Genomic DNA, 24,277 nt, shown 5'->3' on the forward strand with positions numbered 1-24,277 from the left:
ATTTCAGCCTTAAAGAAAGGGGGCAGACCCACATAGCAGATATTTTCTCCTTCCTTGGAGTACAAGACTACAGCAACAGAAGTCTTTTCTCAAACCTATCCTTTGTCCGAAACTATCAATGGGGGCAGCTGGGTGGCTCAGTGCATGGAGAGCCAAGGCCAGAGATAGGAGGTCCTGGGTTCAAATCTGACCCCAGGCACTTCCCAGCTGTGTGACCCTGGGCAAGTCACTTGACCCCCATTGCCCAGCCCTTACCGCTCTTCTACCTTGGAACCAACACACAGTATTGAATCTGAGATAGAAAATGAAGGATTTTTAAAAAACAGGTTTCAAAAGTGATGGTTTTGTGTTATGAATGATCCTCATCTTCCCCTACACCTTCATGTTAAACTATGAGTAGTTGCTCACCACAGATTACTCTCTGGTTATCTCTTTAACCTCTTCAAATTAATTATTAGAATTATTATTATTATTCAAATTAGTCATTAGAATGAACCATGTAGAAAATCATCTCAGTAAGTGGTGAGAAATGGTCATAACAATTCTTAAATTTAAGAAAAGTCATTTGCACATGTAGGCTATTTTATATTGATGGAAAACAAAATGTTCTTCTCTGGCCTCGCTATGCAACTCAAACATTTCTGAATTTCTGGGAAGGTGGCTGCCTGGCCTCTATTCTTCCTTCTTACCAAAGTTTTCTTCATCTTTAATTTCAGCAAATTGTGCACCTGAGCCATCTGGAAGCCCCACACCACCCTGGGAGCCTTGCTCTGAGTGGGAAAAATCTCAAAATTACCTTGGATCTCTGCAGAGGTCAAGAACTTTGGGGACGGGAACTCCAGCGTCACCGAGAGCTTTTATTATCCTGTAGGCACAAAAGGGGCAGCATGACTGGCCAACCAAACTAAGATGATTCCCAGTCAAGCTGGGGATGTATGCTCTTCCTTTTTTTGGTAAACCTGACACCACCCACACTTCTACAAAAAGGAGAATCCCATAATCATGTAAAATAAGAATAAAATCAGCTTCAAATCCTTTAACCGGGGCCATACATTTTAACATGGCTAAATCAACAACAATGTGTATGCTCGTTGTCCACTTCTGAATACATCCACAGTTCTATTACTGGGTTTTCCTTAGTGCTATTTCTCTCTCCCCCCCCCCCCCCCTCTCTCTCTCTCTCTGTCTCTCTCTCTGTCTCTCTCTCTGTCTGTCTCTCTCTGTCTGTCTCTGGTCTCTCTCTGTCTCTCTGTCTCTGTCTCTCTCTGGTCTCTCTCTCTCTGTCTCTGTCTCTGTCTCTCTCTGTCTCTCTCTGGTCTCTCTCTGTCTCTCTGTCTCTGTCTCTCTCTGGTCTCTCTCTGTCTCTCTGTCTCTGTCTCTGTCTCTGGTCTCTCTCTGTCTCTGTCTCTCTCTGGTCTCTCTCTGTCTCTCTGTCTCTGTCTCTGTCTCTCTCTCTCTCTCCCTCTCCTCTCTCTCTGGTCTCTCTCTGTCCCTCTGTCTCTCTCCCTCTCTCCCTCTCTCTCTCTCCCTCTCTCTCTCTCTCTCTCCCCCTCTCTCCCTCTCCCCCACCTCTCCCTTTTTCTCTCTTGTTCTTCCTCTCCCTCTCTCATTCTCTTTTCTCTCTCCCACTCTCCTATCTTCTTATAGACAGAGTCAGACAGACAGACAGAGAGAAAGGGAGAGAGACATTAAAAAAAATAAAATCCTCAACATAATTTCTTCTTCCTAATTCCTTACTTGTAATGTGGCCCAGCCTGCTTGGTATCTGTCTACCTATGCATACATACAGAGAGTTATACCATGTCTTACTTGGATGATGTTCCATCCTAGCAAAGAGCTCAAGCATGCCAGGGGCATGCAGGTCTTAGCAGGATGGAAAGGTCTAGGGTATGCAGCCTGTGCAGCGGACCTTTATGGATGGTATCCAAGAACCAGTATCAACAAGCTCAGATGTTAACATCCTCTAAGTCACGGAGAGGCTGTCGGCTGTCCCAGGGAGAGGCGTCCTTCAGATCACCAAGTCCCAAAGTACAGGCTGCCCCGCTTTTGCCAAGAACCCTTTGAACCACTCCATAGAAATCTTGACACATTTTATTGTCTGCTCTCCATTTGTCGCTTCTCTATCTCTAACATTCCAATGTATTAGCATCCCTAGTTTACTTGGCCATTCTCTAGCGACCAAATCTACTATTACAACTAAAGGAGTTTTGGACATTTCTCTAATCTGTAGGTCTATTTTTCCTTTTGAAGAAACTTATGAACAGCATCCTGGTGCGAGGCCCCTGGGTCAAAGGGCATGTGTAGTTTGGTGAAGGTTAGTATCCTTTGGCTACTGCATGTAGTTTCACCAAAGATGTACCATTTGCCTCTTCCAATATGGCATTTTATCATTTTCCCTCTATTTTTGTTAACTTAATGAACATAAGATGGCAATTTCTAAGGCATCCATCAGGACAAAGAAGAGAACCGTCATAATGATAATTATTCATAAGAACATTTAATTTAATTAAGAAGAATATTCATAAGAAGAGCTCTATTATTCCTTGGAGACAGGAATAATAATAGTATCAGTAATCATAATGATAACAGTATTCACATAATGTTTTATGATTTGCAAAGCACTCTACAAATATTCTCATTTTTTCTTCACAACAACCTGGAAGGCAGGTGCTATTATGATCTCCATCTTAGAGTTGAGGAGATTGAGGCAGACTGAAGGGAAGTGACTTGCCCAGCGTCACACAACTGGTCAGTGTCTGAGGCTGGATTTGAGCTCAGATTTCTAGGCCTCTCCACCTGGTTCTCCATGCACTATGGCACTCCCAGCAATCCCCATTCCAGCTGCATAACCATTGGTCAAGTTATTTAACTCCTCACTGCTCCAAACAATCAAGAGCTTAGGGACTGATAAATTGTCAATCTGCTTCTCACTGGAAGGAGTTTTCACACCAGGAATCCCTCTTACCACTGAAGCTCAGGGTACCAGTATTCAGTGCTTAGGTTGTCGTGATAGGCATTTTTTTCCATTGATGATTAGAATGGGCCTCTTTTCTTGAGGTTATTAACTATTTGTATTTCCTCCTTTGGAAACAACCTATTCCCAAGACATAAAAATACAAACATACACACTCTCTCCCTCTCCCTCCCCTTTCCTTTCTCTCTCTCTCTCTCTCTCTCTCTCTCTCTCTCTCTCTCTCTCTCTCTCTCTCTCTCTCTCTCCCTCTCTCTCTTTCTCTCCTCTCTCTCTCTCTCTCTCTCTCTCTCTCTCCTCTCTCTCCTTCTCTCTCTCTCTCTCTCTCTCTCTCACTCACACACACACACACACACACACACACACACACACACACACACACACACACCTGTTTAAAGAAATTTAAAATTTCTTAAATAATAAGCAAGGCATTCATTGCTCATGGTTGGGCTGTATCAATACAGATTTAGTATTATACCAGTCAAAATGCCAAAAGGTGCTTAATAGAAATAGATTGTTTAAAAATTATTTACTTGGAGCAACAAAAGGTCTAGAATTTCAAGAGAAAGAAAGAGGGGGACTAGTCAGTCAATCAAAAGCTTCTATTCAATACTATCAACCAGATACTAGGCAAAATGCTAAAGAGCCAGAGAAAGGCAAAAACCTGTTATGTGCCCACAGAAAGCTCTCTTTCTAATGGGAGAGACAACAGAGGAATAACTGGATTCATACAAGAGCTACACAATGAAAATCAGAGGAAATCTCAGAGGGAAGGCACTAGCAGCTGGGGAGGGTATGAGGAAGCAGAGAATGTATGTATGGCTGAGTGATCACTAGTATGAGGAACATTGAGATGGGATTGAAGAAAGATAATGAGAATTCGCCAGGAAGCCAAAGATAACAGAAAGGGCCAATAGATATCAAAATAGTCACAGCAGTAACTTTTGTAGGAGCAGAGACATGGAACAAAAAGGGCATCTATCAGTTAGGGATACATGGGGAAAAAACATGACTGTAATATAAGAAATAACGAATGTGAGAAAGGCAGAGAACCTTAGAGAGATTTTGATGAACTGACATTGATCAAATAAGCAGAATCAAGAGAACACGGTGAACATATTTATAATAACTATTTTGATGTATATGGAAAGCTTGTTTCAAGGAAATCTGAGTAACTAAAAAATCAGTAGAATCCCCAGAGAGGAGATAATGCAAGGTGTCTCCTCCCTCCCAGCAGTCAGAGGACTATTATGATGGAATGTCTTCTGTATTACCAGAAGCACTCACTGCAGATGTTTTTGCTTAATTGTGTTTTTTGGTTCAACTTGGGGGGGGGGGGGGCACCGCAGTAGATGAATGCCACACAAAGACAAATGCATCAAGAAAAAATTTTTTCTTAAAGAAAAACTTTGTGATATGATGGGACAAGGCAGAAATTTTTCTGCTCATATAGTCGAGATAAAATAATCCTTTTTTTTCCTTCCAGCTTTTAAAAAAAATATTCAGATCACTCATCCAGTAAAGGGATCTAAATCCATTTTTTAAATGACATTTAACTTTTTCCCCAATTCAATGTAAAAACAATTTTTTAACATTAATTTTTAAGTGATGAATTCCAAATTTTCTCCCTCCTTCCTACCCTTTCCCCCTTCCTGAGCCATTAAGCAATCTGATTATATTTTACATGTGCAATCATGTAAAACATTTTTCCATGTTTCTCATTTTGTAGAAGAAATCTCAATCTAAGTCAATTTTACAATGCAATTTTTTTAAACCCTTGCCAGTCTCTAGGCCTGGCTCTCAATCCTCTGAGACACCTAGCTGCCCTCTACAATGAAATTTTTTTTTTAATTAAGAGAAGGGGTAGCTGAGTAGCTCATTAGATTGAGTCAGGACTAGAGACGGGGCAAGTCACTTAACCCCCATTACCTAGCCCTCACCGCTATTCTGCCTTGGAACTAATACATAGTATTGATTCTAAGGCAGAAGGTAAGGGAAAAGAGGAGAGAAAGAGGGAGAAAGGGAGAGAGGAAGAGAGGGAGAGAGGAGAGAAAGAGAGAGAGGGAGAGAGAGAGAGAGATAAGGAGAGAGAGAGAGAGAGAGAGAGAGAGAGAGAGAGAGAGAGAGAGAGAGAGAGAGAGGAGACAATAAGGTTGTATAACTCAAGAAAACTTATGTGGAAATTTGTTATCAAAATAAAATTTTTTAAAGGTAAATTTAAAAAGAGGGAGAAAGTAAGCTAATAATGAGGGCTAAAGGGGTGGTCTCATAATTGTATTTCTCACTCCAGGCAGTCTTTCTACTTTATAGAAGAAGATGGGGCCCATCCTGCAGAGGAGGTAGCAAAAGAAGGCTCCTGGATGCACAAGCAACATCTTGGACACAGTCCATGCACCAATGGGCATGAATTTAGGGAGCCCTAGGCACAAGTCCTTCCTCTCTCCCTTTTCCTAGATGTTTGTAGCTCCTCATTTCTCACCTGATAGACTCACTGTGGACTTTTTTGAAGTCTCCACCAAGCCCTTCTGCAGGTACCTCCCAGCCCAATTCCTCTTTTTCAGTTCTCTTGTGTGTGTCTGCTCCTCAAATAGACTGGAAGCTCCTTGAAGGCAGGAATTAAGTTTCTTTCTCTATCTATACCTCCAGATCTTAGCACAACAACTTGCCACAAAGGAGATAATAAATGACTACTGCCTTGACAAAACAAATTGTTTTGAATTAGAAGGACACAATTCAATACAGGGTACATTTAAACCAGGCCACCAAAGGTGGATTGAGATGAAATGATGGGGGAGCAGCTGGGTGGCTCAGTGGATTGAGAGCCAGGCCTGGAGTCAGGATGACCTGGGTTTAAATCTGGCCTCAGGTACTTCTTAGTTATGTGATCCTGGATAAGTCATTTAACCCCCATTGCCTAGCCTACACTGTTCTTCGGCTTTGGAAGCAATGCACAATATTGATTCTAAGATGGAAGGTAAGAGTTTAAAAAAAAAAGATGAAAGGATGCGTGAGTGAAATCCCCTACCCCTTTTATGATTATAATAGTATTAGCTTTTATGATTATTTTAATAACATAATCATTAGTTTTGAGTTAATTAAATAATATCATTTGCTTTATAAAAATTATAAACATTAGCTTAGAAAAAATACAGTTTAGGACGTGTCAAATCTTATTTGCATCTTGACCTATAACCCAAGAGTTTCTACTTAGTCCACCACACCCCTCTTTTTGTACAACAGGATAATCAGACAGGCACCCAACTTCTGACTCCTCGTATTTCATAATAATTGTCAGCAGAAAAACAACTAGCCCCCAACCCCTTATTGCAGAGGCTTTGGAAAGAAAGGTCAGCTATAATAACAGATATAAGTTACCACCCATAGTGATTTTTTTACACTTTTTAGCTTAATTAGCACTTGCATCATTAATTAAGAATTGCCCATGTGAAAGATTTTGCATCCATTTTATTTTAATTGTGATTGTGTTTTCTATCACTGTGTCAACTGACAGCCATCTCCTATGGCTCAGGGTCTCTGGTTCTGATCTTGACCAAGGTCTGGCTTTATTGGGAGTTTGACTTCCTTTCAATAAACCTATTTATCTGGGAGTTTTTGTGTTAGTGTGATAAATTTTTGCCACAGATGGTAGGAATCAAATGGGAGGAAAACAGATGATCATGGGGCAGCTAGGCAGGATAGTGGCTAGATTTCCAGGCCAAGTCAGAGGACTCATCCTCCTGAGTTCAAAACTAGCCTCAGACTATCTGTGTGACCCTAGGCATGTCACTTAACACTGTCTGCCTCGGTTTTCTTATCTGTAAGATAAGCTAGAAAAGGAAACCACAAACCATTGTTGTATTTTTGTCACAAAATTCCTAAATGGAGCATGAAGAGTCAGACAGGACTGAAAAAAATGACCAAAAAAAAAAACCAACAACAAACCAAACAAACCCCAAATGATCACAATTTGTATACAGATAATGGGATACTTTTCTCCCCCTATTTCTTCTGGAGAAGTCCAGCTGCCCCTAAAGTATAAGTGAAACAGAAAAAATGCGATGAATAATAAAAAGAATGGCATCAGAAATGATCTGTAGTTGGTTCCATTTCTAAGTTATTTCTCTAGGATTCAGACTGGTCAGTTGAGGCCTCAGCCTCCTATGAGCTGCTAGAGAGAAGAGTGTGCTGCCCCAAAGTGGTACCTGAATTCCCTCTCCACAGCATGGGCAGAGGGAAGGAGTTTTCCTGGCGGTTTCTTCCTCAGGACCAAGTGATGACTGGCCAACCTGATGGAGTACGTCAAGTTGGACTGCCCATGGCTAAACTGCTGGAGTTCTAAGGGACCTGAAACTAGAAAAGACAAAGACAAAATTCAAAAAGGCCATTGAGGAACAGACAAAGATTCCTTCTTTGCAATTGTGTCCCAGAAGAGACTACTTCCTTTATACAGAGAAAACGAGGCTTTTCTAAGTTTCCTATTAGAATGATGAAATCCCTGAAGCACCCATTTGGGGTTGGGGTTCTCCTTGAGGTGAATCACTAGTGTGGTAATATAATGGGAGTATAGTACACCAAGTCCACCTGAGGTGCACCTCTCCATGTGTAAAGGGCACAAGCTGTTTCTGGGAAATTGGAGTACGAGGACATTTAGAGATGTGGATGTGTGTAAAAGCACCTGACTCGGGCTTTTGCTGTATTCATAGCTAAAGAAAGAGGTGACTTCTTCATTTACACTAGAAAGCTACTCTCCCTCCTCACCCTACAATGTGTCAAGATCTTTGGCTTTTCCTCCATTTTTTCCCATTCCAGGTGTAGCAATCCTTGATCTGGGCCAGGTGCAAAGCTATGGAGTTCTGGGAAGTCAGGAATCCCAGCCAGGTGTTGCAGTCAGCCCAGCAGAAGTTGACGTTGGATGAGATCTTGGTGGGATTAATGAAATGAAGGAATGGATCCAATGGTGAACCTAATCTTCCTTCCTCTAGTGGTATGGGGGGAATTATGCCCTGTGATGATGAGGCCAATGTTGAATGCTTTTTCTTGCTATAACTTCGATCCCTTTTTAAAAGCTATAATGATGATAATTGGTTAAATGGAATTGGGGTGCTAGTCAGTAGGCCCCTAAAATGAGAGGGGACTTGAGCTGAAGGCAGAGAGGAGACTCTGAAACTTTGGGGGAATGAAATGTAAGGTAACAGGACTGGCCCTGAGAGAGCACACCCAAAGTAAAAATGTGTTATAGTGACTATAACCATCTCTAAAAAATCAAGCTTCTAAGCAGGCAGCATGAAAGACACCTTAAAAGCAACTGTTAAGAGAAACTGAGGGCGGCAATAGATGCCAGAACACAAGTGCAACAGAGACTCCAAGATGCAAGCCCTTTGAACAGGAGTCTCTGGAGACTGAGGCTGGAAGGGGCAAGGTAGAGAGCTTAGCTGGGAAGCTCCCCTGTGATGTGGGGGGAGGACACCATCTGGTGGCTTCTATTTTTCACTAATTATTCTTGCTCACCGGAGGCTAAAGCAATTTGCTTCTTCTTGCTAAAGAGGCATCAGGGTCATCGCCCTTCTAAGTTATTTGTCCTGGGACAAAGTGGCACTTGCCCTGCCCTAGCTATGGCCATGCTGAAGGGCACTTCCGTGATTGCTTTGATTAGTACTGTTACATTTCTCCTTACAACCCTTTTCCCAACAAGGCAAGCTCATAGTTCTGTTTATCAACAATGGTTTCCCTCTTGGTCTGCAGTTGAAAGGGTTGTTTTTTACTGCACACCCTTCCAAACCATTTCTGATATTAAGTGAGCGCTGAAAGGGGCGATTAAATAGCTTTGCTAGTGCAGAAAATGCCATTTCCTAGTCAGTGAGTTACCCCAGTGACATTCCCAGGCTGACGTCTTGGTTCTAATTAGTGCAAAGCCGCCAAATCTATACTTTCCAGGCTGAAACCTGGACACTAGCCAGAAAGGCAAAGAAGCACAAAGCTTAGTGGCAATGGGATTTCTGGTCACACAGGCTTTCTTGCCTAACACACTTCCAAATTCTTACATAGTTCTATAAACTACTTTAAATGGCCCAAGTACTGGCAACAATCATAATGGGAAGATTCAGTAATAAGAGATATAAAAAGTGACTTTTCGAATGTCTGCCCTTTGATCCAGCCATAGCACTGCTGGGTCTGTACCCCAAAGAGATAATAAGGAAAAAGACTTGTACAAGAATATTCATAGCTGTGCTCTTTGTGGTGGCCAAAAACTGGAAAACGAGGGGATGCCCTTCAATTGGGGAATGGCTGAGCAAATTGTGGTATATGTTGGTGATGGAATACTATTGTGCAAAAAGGAATAATAAAGTGGAGGAACTCCATGGAGACTGGAACAACCTCCAGGAAGTGATGCAGAGCGAGAGGAGCAGAACCAGGAGAACATTGTACACAGAGACTAATACACTGTGGTATAATCGAATGTAATGGACTTCTCCATTAATGGCGGTGTAATGTCCCTGAACAACTTGCAGGGATCTAGGAGAAAAAAACACTATTCATAAGCAAAGGATAAACTATGGGAGTGGAAACTCCGAGGAAAAGCAACTGCCTGACTACAGCAGTTGAGGGGACATGACAGAGGAGAGACTCTAAAGGAACACTCTAATGCAAATATTGACAACATGGAAATGGGTTCGAATCAAGAACATATGTGACACCCAGTGGAATCACGCGTCAGCTATGGGGGGTGGGGAGGAGGAAAAGAAAATGATCTTTGTCTTTAATGAATAATGCTTGGAAATGATCAAATAAAATATTATTTTTTTAAAAAAGTGACTTTTCAAGAAACAAGGTGGGGAGCGAGGGGATGTATATGTTTCTTTAACAATGATCCTAGAAACTTTTTCAGATTCATATATTTTTCTAGCAGAGGAATACAAAAAATGAGAGGGAATGTTCTTAGACTATACAGGGAACTTGCTATAATTTGAAATCCTAAAAGGTTCAATTCCCCTTCACAAAACAGACCATTACTGTCTGCATTGAAAATTCTGAACAGAGGGCAGCTATATGGCTCAGTAGATTGGGAGCCAGGTGCAGAGATGGGAAGCCCTGAGTTCAAATCTGACCTCAGACACATCCTAGCTGTGTGACCCTGGATAAGCCATTTAACCCCAAGGCCTATTCCTTACCACTCTTCTGATTTATAACTGATACAGAGTATTAATTCTGTGAATTTCAAAACTACTCCACCCTATCCAGACCATTCTTTAGAGGATGGGATTTAGCTATTTCCTGATCAATAACAATAGAGATACTTAGTGGAGATTGTAGTTTCCAAGACCTGATTCTGTTATTCCAAGTATCTCTATGGAATAACAGAATCAGATCTTGGAAACTACAATCTCCACCCTACTCAGGGTAACAAGATTAGGAAGGGCTGCAGCAAAACTCAAGATTTAATTATTTGAGAATATGGCCTTCAACAGACATGTGCAAAAAGGACAGACCTCTGGGTGGTCCTAGGTCAAGCTAGAGCCACCATTGGCACATGTGAGATGCAGGAAGTGAGGTAGAGAACAGCCTCAGGAGTTCTCAGGAGTTCCTATGAAGAGGGGAGAGGCAGTTCAAGGCTGGTGCTTGGAGTTGGAGGAGCCCGCAGACTGTTTTTCTCCAGATTGGTCACGTGAGTGATAAAGACTGATCTCTTTCCTTGCCTTGGCAATCCAGGGCCTTAAAGCCCGCTTTGGCTCAGCCTGAGCCAGAGTGGGTATTTAAAACCTCTTTCCTTCTCTCCCTTTTCCCTCTCTCTCTCTCTCTCTCTCTCTCTCTCTCTCTCTCTCTCAATCTCTCTCTCTCTCCCTCTAATACTTTCTTCCTCCTGTTTGTAATTAAAACACCAAAAAAAAGTTGGCAGCTGACTTGAGTGTTTCATTTAGGAATTCCATAAGTGAATTCCTTGGTGACCTTAAATTAATATAAATCAGTCTTTTAATGTGATTTCAATATCACAAATTCTACGGTGGAAGGTAAGGATTTAAAAAAAATTCTTAGTGATTTTCATTTAAAATAATTGCAGATAGAATAAAACACTTTTAAGTCTACCTCCCAACACATATCCAGGAAACTATATGAACACAATTACAAGGTACTTTTCATACAAATAAGGTCAGATCTAAACAATTAGATGACAATACTTCCTAAATTTAGTGCCAAACCAATTAAAATACCAAAAAGTTATTTTATAGATAGAAAAATGACAAAATTCATCTGGAAGCAAAAAAAAGGCCAAGAATATATTTTTTAAAAGTGAAAGAAGGCAGCCAATAATACCAGATCTCAAATTATTGTACAAAGCAGTAATCATCTAAACAATCTGATACTAGATAAGAAATAGAGTGGTTAATAGTAAAATAGATTGGGTACTGTGAATCTTAAAACTGCTCAGACCTTGGAACATTTGGTTAAGGCCATTCCCCATTTAAACAATGGAGGTACTTGATCAGGAATGTATTGGGAATTTTAACATTACTCCACCCATACGTAGGCATACTTTAGGGGAAGATAATATTGTAAAACTCCTTACTGACCAATGAAAAAGTCCCTAACTCATACTTACAGTAAAGCTAAAACCTTAAGCTAGGTCTATTTTTAGATCTAATACAGAAGGGTGCTAAGTACCTATAAAGGTTAAATTAATCACTAAAAGATCAAGCAACTTACAAAGGGCAAGCTTAGCAGGAGGTATGAAGTTTTAGTCTACTCAGGGAAGGTGATAACAAAAGAAGATGTGAATTAAGAATGGTCAGTCCTGTGGAAAACGTCTACTGTGATTGGTAGATGTGAAAATTTAGGGGAGGTGACATAAGAGAAATTTTTCTTTAAAAGGAGCCGGCTCTCTCAACTTAGGAGCTAGTTGGAGCTTGGACTAGTTGGAGTAGCTGGGTCTCTGAACTTAGTTGAGTTTGGAAGCTGAATTGGAGGGTCTCTCTGAACACTAGAGTTTTGCTTGGAACAAAATCTGGTGGTGAGTGGATAAAAGACTGACTTAGTTTTCTCTCTTAAAGAGAAAAGCCTAGGCCAATTTGGCCTAGGCCCTTCCTACTATTTCCTCTTACTCTGTCTCTCTCCCTTCCCTTAATTCCTTCATTCGTATTAATTAAAATCTCCATAAAACCCAGCTGACTTGGGTATTTCATATTTGGGAATTTTTCCCATGGCAACCACTTATTTTTTATTTAATTCAAGACACTAAAATTATCCTTACAGTTTGGGCAATTTAAGTCTTGAAACCCACATTTTCACGGTCACAATACACAATAAACAGAAACAAAAGGACATAGTAACCTAGAGTCTGATAAATTCAAAGATCCCATCTCTTGGTACAAGAACACACTATTTGACAGACTGCTGGGAAAAATGGAAAGACAGAAACTAGACAGAGACTGACATCTCACAAAATATATACCAAGATAGGGTCAAAATGTTACATGATTAAGACATAAAGGATGATGAGGAACATGAAAAAAAAATGCTGGACAGATCTCTAGCCAAGGAAAGAGTTCATGAACAAACAAGGATTACAGAACAAAAAAATGGATAATTTTGATTACACTAAAATAAAAAGGATTTGCATGAACAAAACTAATGTAACCAAAATTAGAAGGAAAGTAGGAAACACGGATGTGTGTATATGTGTGTATTTTATGCAACTTTCTCTGATAAAGGTTTCATTTCTCAAATATATAGGGAACTGAGGCAAACTTATAAAAATAATAGTCATTCCCCAATTGATATATTGTTAAAGAATATGATTATGCAATTTTCAGAAGAAGAAATAAAAAATCAAAATAGTCACATGAAAAGATACCCTACATCACTCTTGATTAGAGAAATGCAAATTAAAATAACTCTGTTGTGCCACCTCACAAAAATGAGCTTGCTATTTGGAAGAATCTGGTGGTGAATCCTTTGCAAAAAGAGTAATTATTTCTGAATTTATCTTCTGTGCAAATTTGGATAAAAACAGGTACATCTGCTGTCCAATAGTTCCAGTCTACCTAAAATCAGAGAGGCTCATCACCAGCCAAACTGGTTGGCTACCAATTTACACATTGTTTTGGGATTAATGAATATGATCTCCTAAGGCAAGGAAGAGTTGTCATTTGCATCAATGGGAAGGACACACACACACACTGGGGAAATCATCTATTCTTGAAGTACTGGAAGTACTAAAATTAGCATACTTTGTATTGATCTATTTCTATTTCCCATAGGGTTAACTCCCTGCTCTCCCTAAAATAGCACCAGACTAATTTAGTTTAGCACCTTTTGAATACAATAATTATTGATAGACAACTCCGGGAAGGCTTTTCTTCAAGTGCAAAAAACATTTTGGTCCAGGTATAACACATTAAAATGAATGTCATTTTGGCTAAGATAACAGAAAAGAAAAATGAAGATTGCTGGAGGGGATGTGGAAAAATAGGGACACTAAAGCAAGATCCTATTTGTAGAAAAATACTTTGTGGTAGAAAAGAATTAAAAAGTGAGGGGAAATCCATTGAGTGAAGATGGCTGAGCAAGTTGTAGTATATGACTGTAATGGAATACTATTGTGATAGAATACTGCTGAAAAAAACAAACACAAAAACCAGGGTGACTTATATGATCTAAGGCAGAATGAAGTGAGCAGAACCAGGAAATAATTGTACAGTAACAGAAACATTTTAACGATTGAATGTGAAAGATTTAGCCATTCTGACCAAGTCAGTGATCCACGACAATTCCAGAGAACTATGATGAAAAATGCTATTGATCTCCAGAGAGAAAACTGGACTCTGAGTAGATTCACTTTTTTTTTTGTTTGTATGTGTGTGTTTTCCTTTGAAATATAGCTAATACTGAAATGTTTTACTTGACCACATGAATAATGAATACTGTATTTCTTGTCTTCACAATGGGTGGGAAAGGAAGTGAAGGAGAGAATGTGGAATTGAAAAAAAAATTTTAATTAAAAACTGTTTACAATTTCCTAGGAACTCATGGGAATCAGTCTTTGTGTGCAGAGTACCTTTTTTTCCTGGACAGTCTTTTCTTTTTTACTGACTCCTTTTGGCTCTACATCCCAATCATTTCTAGATATATCTCTTCCCCTCTCCCTCCACAAAGAGAAGACAGAAAAACAATTAAGTCAAATCAACCAACCCAGCAGGATGGTATATGCCGGATCTTGTCCCCTCATCCCTAACCTGCACCCAAAAGGAGCGAGGGGAATTTCATCATCTATTCAACTCAACAAGCTTTAGAAATTGATACAACCGTTCACAACCTCTCACAGCAGAAGAGCTGTAACAAGTACAATTTGGGAGATACAGGGATGCAGAGGAGCTTGATCACTTTGCCCTGACAGACCTAAAGCCCACCTCTGACCCTCTGGGCCCAGCACGACCTTTCCCCTCCACCTGTTATAATTCATTTGGGCTTTTTCCTTGACTCAATGCTGGACTCCAAAGCAAGAGATAGGATTCATGGGTCTTGGAAACACAATACCAGACTGAAAAATACCTTTTGCTTGACTTCCTAGAAGGTTTTTGAGGTATTTCTCTAGGGAATCGCTTGGAATTTCCATTGTCTTTCTCACAGGACGGGTGTTTGGAATGATCTCCCGCAATGGAAACCCCAAAAAGGTTTCTAACTCTTTTAAGGCACTTTCTGCATCATTCACCTGGTTAAAAAAAAAAAATTGAATATTTCCCAACCATCATCCCTAAACCTGTTCCCAGCCATCCATTCTATAGGTTCAACATCCCAGGTTTTTTGAAAGTGAAAGTCACAAATAAGGTACAAATAGTACCTATTGAAGAATTTCTAATAAGGCAAAGGTTGAACAGATTTTTCATTTCTAATCAGCCTCTAATCATCTTTTAAAAAAAAAATTCTTACGGGTTAGGCAATGAGGGTTAAGTGACTTACTTGACCAGAGTCTCACAGCTAGGAAATGTCTGAAGTCTAATTTGAACCCAGTACCTCCGGTCTCTGAGCCTGGTCCTCTATCCTCTTAGCCACCTTGCTGCTGCCCCAAGCCTCTAATCATCTTATACATTTGACCCAGGAAGGATGAAGGATTCCTAGCACTGAGACATCACAAAATTGCTTCTGAGTTTTCTTCAGATACTAGTCTGCAGGGAGGGAGTATTGGACAGTAGGAAGTAGGAATAATAGGCTTTCTTCTCTGAATTTCAGAGTTGAAAGGGAACTTCAGGGGCCATCAATCCACATAAGATAAGAAACAACTACACTAAACCACTACAATAAACCAACAAGGAGTCAATGAAGTCTGCCTAAAGCCAGACACTGAAGCAGATTGACCTGCCCTTGTTGTCCAAAGCAGTTTATTCCACATTTCAAAGGTTACGTTAAGAATTTTTAAGGTCACAAAATGTGAGAAAACAATTGTCAAAATTAGTTTCCCCCCAAAAAATTTGTTTCTACATGTCATTGAAAAAATTAAATAAAAAAGAGGTAGGTGGGGGAGCAGAGAGTAAGAAGTTTTAAGGAACATCAAGACCAAATTAGCCTGGGGCAGCTAGGTAGCATGATGGAGACAATGCCAGGCCTAGAGTGAGGAAGACCTGGTTCAAATCTGCCCCCAGATACTTCCCAGCCGTGTGACCCTAGGCAGGTCATTTAACTCTGCTTGTCGAGCCCTGCAGCTCTACTCTCTTAGAATCAATACTAAGAAAGTAAAGTTGGAGGTGGAAAGAGACCAGATTAGCCCCTCGTGATTTCCCCTTATTGTTCCATGTTCTGTCCTCTGGAGTCAAACTAAACAAATGTAATTCTTCTTCGGGACAAGGAGATACAAGAGAGCTAACTATCAAGATCCCCTGAGTCTTCTCTTCTCCAGAAGTATCCCAAGTTCCTTCATACAATTTTCATGAGTCATGGCCTCAAAAGCCTTCTTTATTCTTGTCCCCCTAAGCTCCCCTGCAGCTTGTCAATGCTCATCCTAGAGCATGCCCCATAGTGGCCAGGGAAGAAGACCAGAGCATCATCCCCCACAGAGGCCAAGCCTGCCTCCTCCTTTTCAACAGGCACTCCATGCAACTGACCCTCTAAACTTCCATAAAACATTGTTCTGTCTCCCCATGCCTCTCCCCACAGGTCCTGTGAAACGGACTTCTGGAGCCCAAATGTAAGATTCTACAGGAGGCAAATATTCTAAAAAATGCTTTCTAACAGGAAGCTAGTTGTTGTTGTATAGTTGTGTCTGACTCTGTGATTCCATCTGGAGTTTTCTTGACAAGGATACTCGAGAGGTTTGCCATTTCCTTCTCCAGATCATTTGACAGATGAGGGAACTGAGGCAAAAAGGGGGAAGTGAATTATACAAGGTCACACAGTTGTTAAGGGTCTGAGGCCAGAATTGAACTCATGAAGCTGAGTTGTCCTTATTCCAAGCCCAAGGGTCTCTCCACTGTGCCACCTGCCCTAGAGCCAGGAAGACAAGAGTTCAAATCCTGCCACAGATACTTATTTGCTATTGTAAGTCTAGGCAAACCTGTAATCCTGTCTGTCTCAGTCTGTAAAATGGAAGTAATAATAACTACCTTGCAGGGCTGTTGTAAGACTCAAATGAGATATTTGTAAAGCACTTAGCATAGGGCCAGGCATATTAAATTCTTGTTTCCCTCCCCCTTCCTTTCTTCCCTAGCTGTCTCTGAACAATTCACTTCACCTCTCGTGTTCAGTTTCTTCATCTGAAAAATGGGGACAATGATAGCACTTACCTCACAGGGTTGTTGTAAGGATCAAATGAGACAACACATTAAAGTGCTCTGTAAACCTTAAAGTGCTCTGTAAATGTGAACTACTATCATTATTTGTGTTATATACAAACTTTATGGACATAGAGTCTCCCCAGCACCAAGACATGTACCTGGCACATGATAGGGGTTTAATAAATGCTCATCGATGGGGGCAGCTGAGTAGCTCAGAGGATTGAGAACCAGGCCTAGAGACGGGAGGTCCTAGGTTCAAAACCGGCCTCAGCCACTTCCTAGCTGTGTGACCCTGGGCAAGTCACTTGACCCCCATTGCCTAGCCCTTACCACTCTTCTGCCTTGGAGCCAATACACAGTATTGACTCCAAGATGGAAGGTAAGGGTTTTTTAAAAAATAAATAAATAAATAAATAAATGCTCATCGAGCATACCCTTTGATCCAGCAATACCACTACCCAAAGAGATAAGGAAAAAGACTTGTACAAGAATATTCATAGCTATGCTCTTTGTGGTGGCAAAAAATTGGAAAATGAGGGGATGCCCTTCAATCGGGGAATGACTGAACAAATTGTGGTATATGTTGGTGATGGAATACTATTGTGCAATAAGGGACAATAAACTGCTTGATTTCTATAAAAACTGGGAAGACTTCCATGTACTGATGTGGAATGAAAGGAGCAGAACCAGAAGAACATGGTACACAGAGACTGATACACTGTGGTACAATCGAAGGTAATGGACTTCTCTACTAGCAGCAATGCAATGATCCAGGACAATTCTGAGGGACTTATGAGAAAGATGCTATCCACATCCAAAGGAAGAACTGTGGGAGCGGAAATGAGAAGGAAAACATTTGATTGATCACTTGTTTATATGGATATAGGATGTGGGATTTGGGTTTTTAAAAGATGACTCTATTACAAAAATGAATAATATGGAAATAGTGACTGAGTGACAACACATGTATAACCTAATGGAATTGCTTGTTGACTGGGGGGGGGGGGTGTGGGAGAGGGGAGGGAGACAGCATGAATCATGTAACCATGGAAAAATACTTGAACAAAAAATAATTTTTTTAAATAAATGCTCATTGAAGATTGAGTCTCTACCTTTATAGTGTGAATGCCAAGCTGAGTAGCTGCTTTTAAATTATGTTCGAGGTCGTCAAGAAAGATGGATTCTGAGGGCTCCACCTGCAGCCGCTGCAGACACATCTTATAAATACGAGGGTCTGGCTTACAGATCCCTTCCAGACAGGATTCAACAACCTAAAGGGGGGATGAGAGACACAGATAAACATGCAGAAAACCAGCCTTAGAAGTCTCCAACATGAAGATGAACATGTTTGCTGAAACAAAGACAATATGATGGGATCCAGCTGAGATGGGGTAGGAAAAGCGTGTGGTGCACCCGTCTTGGCACAAAAGACAAGGCCAATTGAGGCTACAGGATTTGGGAAACCCTCTGGGCTGTCATCCTGTGAAGCCACCCAGGCTGAGCGACTAGCTTTCAATAGCACCAGGTATTAGGAGAAGCAATCAGAAAGCAGATCCAAGGACATCCCAGGGGCCCACTTTTGTCTCAGAAGGCCCCAAATGAATGACTGGCTTGCTAAGTGCTCCTGGAGTTACAGGATTATGGTAGCGAGGACACCTGGGGCCCAGGGGTACAAGCCTTGGTGACAAGGTTGGAAACCTTAATTAAGTTTTTTCCCTCATAGTCTGCCATGTTCCTGAGTTCTTGGTGTGAACCTCATTAGAATTCTCTAAATGGTGGGGTAGGCTAGAGAATCATCAAGTGTTGAAGGAATAACATGCAGGGCCCAGGAGCCAGGGGATTTGAGCTCCCCTAATTCTCCCTCTCCACCTACTTCAGAAACAAGTGATGATTTCCAATGGAAATGCCTCCTGGGTGTGCTACTTCCCAGTTTGCTTGAATATGACAAAATGAAGCCTATGGATTGTCCAACAGGCCCCTGAGGCACAAACTAAGATTCCTTAAGTCATAAAAATTCTAACAAAGTCAGGTTTATACTCTGGGATGCAGAAACAAATTATTTCCTAATGAATCCACAAATTATTGGTATGAGGTTTTAAAAAAAGCCTTATCCTCTATTGCACTTTGGGTTTAGAGTATGACAGTTTGGGTGGTTGGGGGGGGGGGTACTTTTATGGAACTGTGGTGACAAACTACAGGGTCTCCCTAATATCTCCAGAATAAAATACAAAGTCCTTTGACTGGTAGTTAAGTCTTTATTTTATTTATTTATTGATATTCTTTCCTTTCTAGCCTCATCACATATTCGCTTCCTCCATATACATAATCTAAAGTCTAGCCACACTGGAACGCACCTCCCTCCTTATTTCCATCTCTTGGAATGCCTGGTTTCCTTCAAAATTCAAACCCCTGGGGGGGAGGGCAGCTAGTTCAGTGGATTGAGAGCCAGGCCTAGAAATGAGAGGTCCTGGGTTCAAATAAGGCCTCAGATACTTCCTAGCTGTGTGACCCTGGGCAAGTCACTGCCTAGCCCTTACTGCTCCTGTTTTAGAATAGATGGATTTGTATCCATTCTCAGACAGAAGGTAAGGGTTTAAAAAAAAAAAAAGATGAATATAAGCTCCCTGAAGGTAGGGATTGCTTTACTTTTGCCTGGGGAAGCCCATCACTCAGCACAGTGTCTGGCATAGAGTAGGCAACTTAATAGAGGTTTCTTGATGAATCAATGAAGTCTGCAACACTGTTGCTCCCCTATGCCAACAGGGGGAAAAATGGTAAGTACACCATCATCCATTCACATGAGAAGTGAGAGGCTCTGAATAAAATGCAATGGAGCCTTCGTCTCGGTGTTTCCCAGCACGATCTTTGGGTGTCGAATACTGGGGGCCCAGATCTGTGATTTCCAAGGTATAAAAGACTCTGGATAAAGAAACTCCCTTTGCCAAGGCACCTCTGGACCCATGTTGCACCTAATAACCTCAGGGACTCTGTGGCACTGAGGACAGGTCAAAGGTAGGCCTTGAATCCAGAGTCTTTTTGATTCTGAGGCTACCTCTCCAGCCATCATACCACACTGCCTCTAGGAAGATACAGAAAGTTTTAGTTAACTACACTTAATTAAATATATCTTCTTGAATGAGAAGTGGAGAATATATAAAGATTATTTGTCATGAGATTTAACATATCTCTACTCTATCCCTTCCATTCACCCTAAGCCATCTAGCTTCTCATTCTGATTTCAGAATTCCAGTATAGGCAAAAACCTTGGAAGCACCAAGAAACATTGCTCCATTGAGGGGTGGCTTACCACTCTTCTGTCTTAGAAACGATACGAAGTACCAAATAATTATGAAAAAATAATGACCAAATTCATCAGGAAGAACAAAAGGTAAAGAATGTTAAGGGAATCGATGGAAAAAAATGTGAAGGAAGCAGTATCAGATCTCAAACAGTACAATAAAGCAGTAATCTCAAAAGTCTGGTACTGGCTAAGAAATAGAATGGTGGATCAATGGAATATATTAGATACAACACACAAGGGCAAATGGTCTTAGCAACCTAAGGTTTGATAAAATGAGAGACTCCAGCTTTTGGAATAAGAATTCACTATTTAACAAAAACTGCTGGGAAAATTGAAAAACAGTATGGCAGAAAATAGGTATAGCCCAATATCTCACACTCTATACCAAGATGAGGTCAAAATGGGTATATGATTTAGGTATAAAAAGTGAAATCATACTTAAATTAGAGGAACAAAGAAGATCTTTGGAAAAGGAAGAATTTATGACCAAATGAGAGATAGAAAGCATTCTAAGATGTAAAATGAATAATTTTTATTATATTAAATTTAAAAACTTTTGTACAAACAAAACTAATGTAACCATGATTAGAATGGAAACAACAAACCAGGAAAAAAATTTTATAACAAATTTCTCTGATAAAAGCCTAATTTCTCAAATCTGTCAAATTTATAAGAATATGAGTCATTCCCCAATTGATGAATGGTGAAAGATTATGAGCAAGCAATTTTCAGATAAAGAAATCAAAGCTATCAATAATCATATGAAAAATGTCCTAAATCACTCTTGTAAGAGAAATGCAAATTAAAACAACATCTTAAGCTTATCAGACTGGCCAATATGACAGTAAAGTGATAAATGTTGGAGAGAATGTGGCAAAATTGGGACACCAATGCATTGTTAGTAGTGTTGTGAACTGATCCAAACATTCAGGAAGGCAGTTTGGAACTATGCCCAAAGGCCTATAACACTATGCATCCCCTTTGATCTTATAATACCACTACTAGGACTGTATCCCAAAGAGAAAAATTTAAAAGGGGAAAGGACCTACTTCTATAAAAATATTTTTTGCAGCTCTTTTTATGGTGGCAAAGATTTGGAAATTGAGAGAATATCCATCAACTGGGGAATGGTATGTGTTGGTGATGGAATACTATTGTGCTATAAGAAATGACAGACAAGATGATTTCAGAAAAGCTGGAAAGATCTACATGAACTGATGCAGAGCAAAAGAAACAGAACTGGGAGAACACTGTACATAATAGCAGCAATATTGTACAATGATCAAACGTGAAAACTTGGCTACTCTCAGCAGTGCAATGATATGGGAATTCTGAAGGACAACTTATGACAGGGAATGCTATTCACCACCAGAAAAAGAACTGATGAGTCAGATGGATGAGGATCAAAGCATACTATCTTTCACATCAATGTATGTATGGTTTTATTTTGGAGTTTGGGTTTTGTATGAGTGTGCTCTTACAATCAATATGTAAGTTTGTTTTGCATGCTAAAAAAATTAAGTTAAATTAAAGGCTCTGACTGAACCCCACAAGGGAGGACAGCTCCTTCTAAATGTCACAAGCCAAATTAATCTTCTTAAAGCTAACCATATTGACCAACCTAAAGCTTGACCCTTGCTCAAGAATCTCCTATTCTGGGGGCAGCTGGGTGGCTCAATGGATTAAGAACCAGACCTAGAGATGGGAAGTCCTAGGTTCAAAACTGGTCTCAGACATGTTCTCACTGTGTGACCCTGGGCAAGTCACCTAACTCCCATTGCCTTGCCCTTACCACTCTTCTGCCTGGGAACCAATACACTGTATTGACTCTAAGATGGAAAAAAAGGGTTTAAAAAAATTCTCTCCAGATTAAAATATAAACTACCCAGGTTGGCATTTAAAGCCCCTCCTGGCCTGGCTGAAGCCCACCTTTCCAGAGAATTCCATTTCCGATGGACTGGTCCATTTGTAATTTCCTGTACCTAGCATCTCATCTCCTGTCTTTGTGCTAGGAAGGTCCTTCCTCATTATTTGTGCCTTGTGGCATCCTTAACTTCTCTACAGCTGAGCTCAGGAATCAATTCCTAGAGGAAGTCTTGTCAAATTGCCTAGGATGCTCCTGTTCTTGCACATAAACATTCATTATTGAGTTCTTGTGGGGTGAGTCCTAAAATCTTTTTTTTTTAACCCTTACCTTCCATTTTAGAATCAATGTTGTATAATAGTTCTAAGGCAGAGAATGATGATGAGGGCTAGGTAATGGGTGTTAAGTGCCTTGCTCAGGATCACAATGCTAGGAGGTATCTGATCAGGTTCATATTTGAACCCAGAATCTCCCATCTCTAAGTCTGGCTCTCTCTAACCACTGAACCACCTAGCTGCTCTACCCCCCCCTCCATTAACTAATTTCTAACAAAAAAAAAACAAAACCCCACCTTCCCAGCACCTTTGTTTTTCCAAGTTAAATAGCAGAACTATTAAAAACAAAAAACACACAACTCTATGCTTCTGCCCTCCTGTGCCTCTTAGCTGACATTCACTCTCATCTCCACTTCTTATGCTCCTCCTATGTTGAGCCTTTCCCAGTCCACCCCATATTCTTCCAATAGCCCTTCCCAATTTATTTTGTTTTCAGTTAGATATATACCAGTGATGGTGAATCTATGACATGCATACCAAAGACAGCACTCTGTAGGCATGTACACCACCCTCTCTCTCGACCCCCCCTCCCAAGTTCATTACTAGAAAGGCAAAGAGACTTGGGCAGAACTGCTCCATTCTCCCTCTCTACAATGCCTGACAACATTTTTTCACATTACTCACCTCTGCCCAGCATCCCAATAGTAGCGCATACTCCCCTCCCCCTATCCATTCAGGCTGAGGACATGCCTCACTTCCCCTGCCCCTCTTGCCCAATGGGAGTACTTTCTCCCTCCTGTGTGGGGTAAGAGGGGGTGGGCACACCTGGCACTTGGGGGAGGCAGGACACAGCATGGCATGCTGTTCCTGGTCTCTAAAAGGTTCACCAACACTGATCTATACTATCTCTTGTCTCCCTTAAGAGAATGTAAGCTCCTTGAGGGAAGGGGCTATTTCATCCTTTGACTTTGTAGCCCCAGTGCCTAGTGTAGCACCAGGCCCAAAGAAAAGGTATGTAATGATTGCTTATTGGTTGCAAATGATCTGAAATCTCCAAGGTGCTTTGCATACTGTTGTACCCATAAAAGACGCCCATAAATACCTGTCCAATTGAATTCAATTTCCAGCACATTTTTCCAAAGCTTGAAAAGATATTTTTGGGGGGGAATAATCTTCTGGTGAAGAAGATGAACACTCAAGTGGACAAAATTGTGGTGGGTCTGAATACTCTAGAGAGCAGGGTCTCTCAAAAGGGCAGGGAATAGGGCTGGACTGAAGAGAGAGGGTGCAATCAGGTCTCCTACAGGAAGTTGGATCGAACAGGGGAGCTGAAATAGAGCCTCTCATTCTAGGGAGTTTCCAGAGCTGAGGCCCATGGCTCAGTTAGCAAACCCTCTAGTGTCTGACCTTGGGAAGAGGACAATGACTTTGTCAAGGCTTCATCTCTGCCATGCTCCTCCATCAGGAACCACGGGACTCTAGCTGAGGCCTGCCAGAATGCAGCCATCTCAGTTACAGATCCAAGGGAGAGAGAAGGGGGAGGGAGCCACTTTCTATGCTATTTTTAATCTCTGCAGCCTTACCACATCAAACTGTTTCCGATCCAGAGGTAAAAAGCTCTCCCCATTGGGGAGATAAAAATTATTACTAAGAACTGCAGTCTTCAGGCCTTCTGCCCGGATTCGATTTATTGCTTCTGTCATCACTGAAAATGGCTTCGCAGCTTGTCCACTGGTCAGCAGAGAAAAAAATGAATCAACTGGCAGTGGTGACTTCGTCTAAGAAATAATGAGGAAAAAAAATCAGCAATCAGCAGTAGCAACAGAAAAAATCTCCCTCTATCTGAGGAAAGACCTTGATTCCTGACCATTATTACCTGGGGACCATAGCCCAGGCCAATTATTGGCTACACAAGAGAATCATTCCACTTAAGACTTCACCTGAAATCTGCAGCTTAGTTATGGTTAGGGAACAAGGGATTCAGCTTTACCAAATGGTCTAAAAGTTATTTTTTTCATAATACATGTATAACCAATTTTCAAAAATTAAAAGATGACAGAAAACACTCAAGTTCAGATTCCACCTCTGCTGTGTGTCTCTGAACCA

The 24,277-nt window shown here is 40.9% G+C and overlaps 1 protein-coding gene across 5 annotated transcripts in view; it reads right to left on the bottom strand.

Annotated features, from left to right (window-relative positions):
• Positions 1 to 24,277, bottom strand: part of ACAD10 (acyl-CoA dehydrogenase family member 10) — a 64,028-nt gene that overhangs the window by 23,171 nt on the left and 16,580 nt on the right. For all 5 annotated transcript variants that reach the window (XM_016432403.2, XM_016432405.2, XM_056821744.1 and 2 more), the window contains 5 exons: positions 23,755 to 23,949; positions 17,844 to 18,002; positions 14,516 to 14,675; positions 7,174 to 7,321; positions 797 to 865 (listed from right to left, as the gene is read on the bottom strand). In XM_016432403.2, the coding sequence (XP_016287889.2) occupies positions 797 to 865; positions 7,174 to 7,321; positions 14,516 to 14,675; positions 17,844 to 18,002; positions 23,755 to 23,949 (731 nt within the window). The remainder of the gene's footprint in view (positions 1 to 796; positions 866 to 7,173; positions 7,322 to 14,515; positions 14,676 to 17,843; positions 18,003 to 23,754; positions 23,950 to 24,277) is intronic.

The sequence above is a fragment of the Monodelphis domestica genome, chromosome 3, assembly GCF_027887165.1.
Source record: "Monodelphis domestica isolate mMonDom1 chromosome 3, mMonDom1.pri, whole genome shotgun sequence".
NCBI lineage: Eukaryota > Metazoa > Chordata > Mammalia > Didelphimorphia > Didelphidae > Monodelphis > Monodelphis domestica.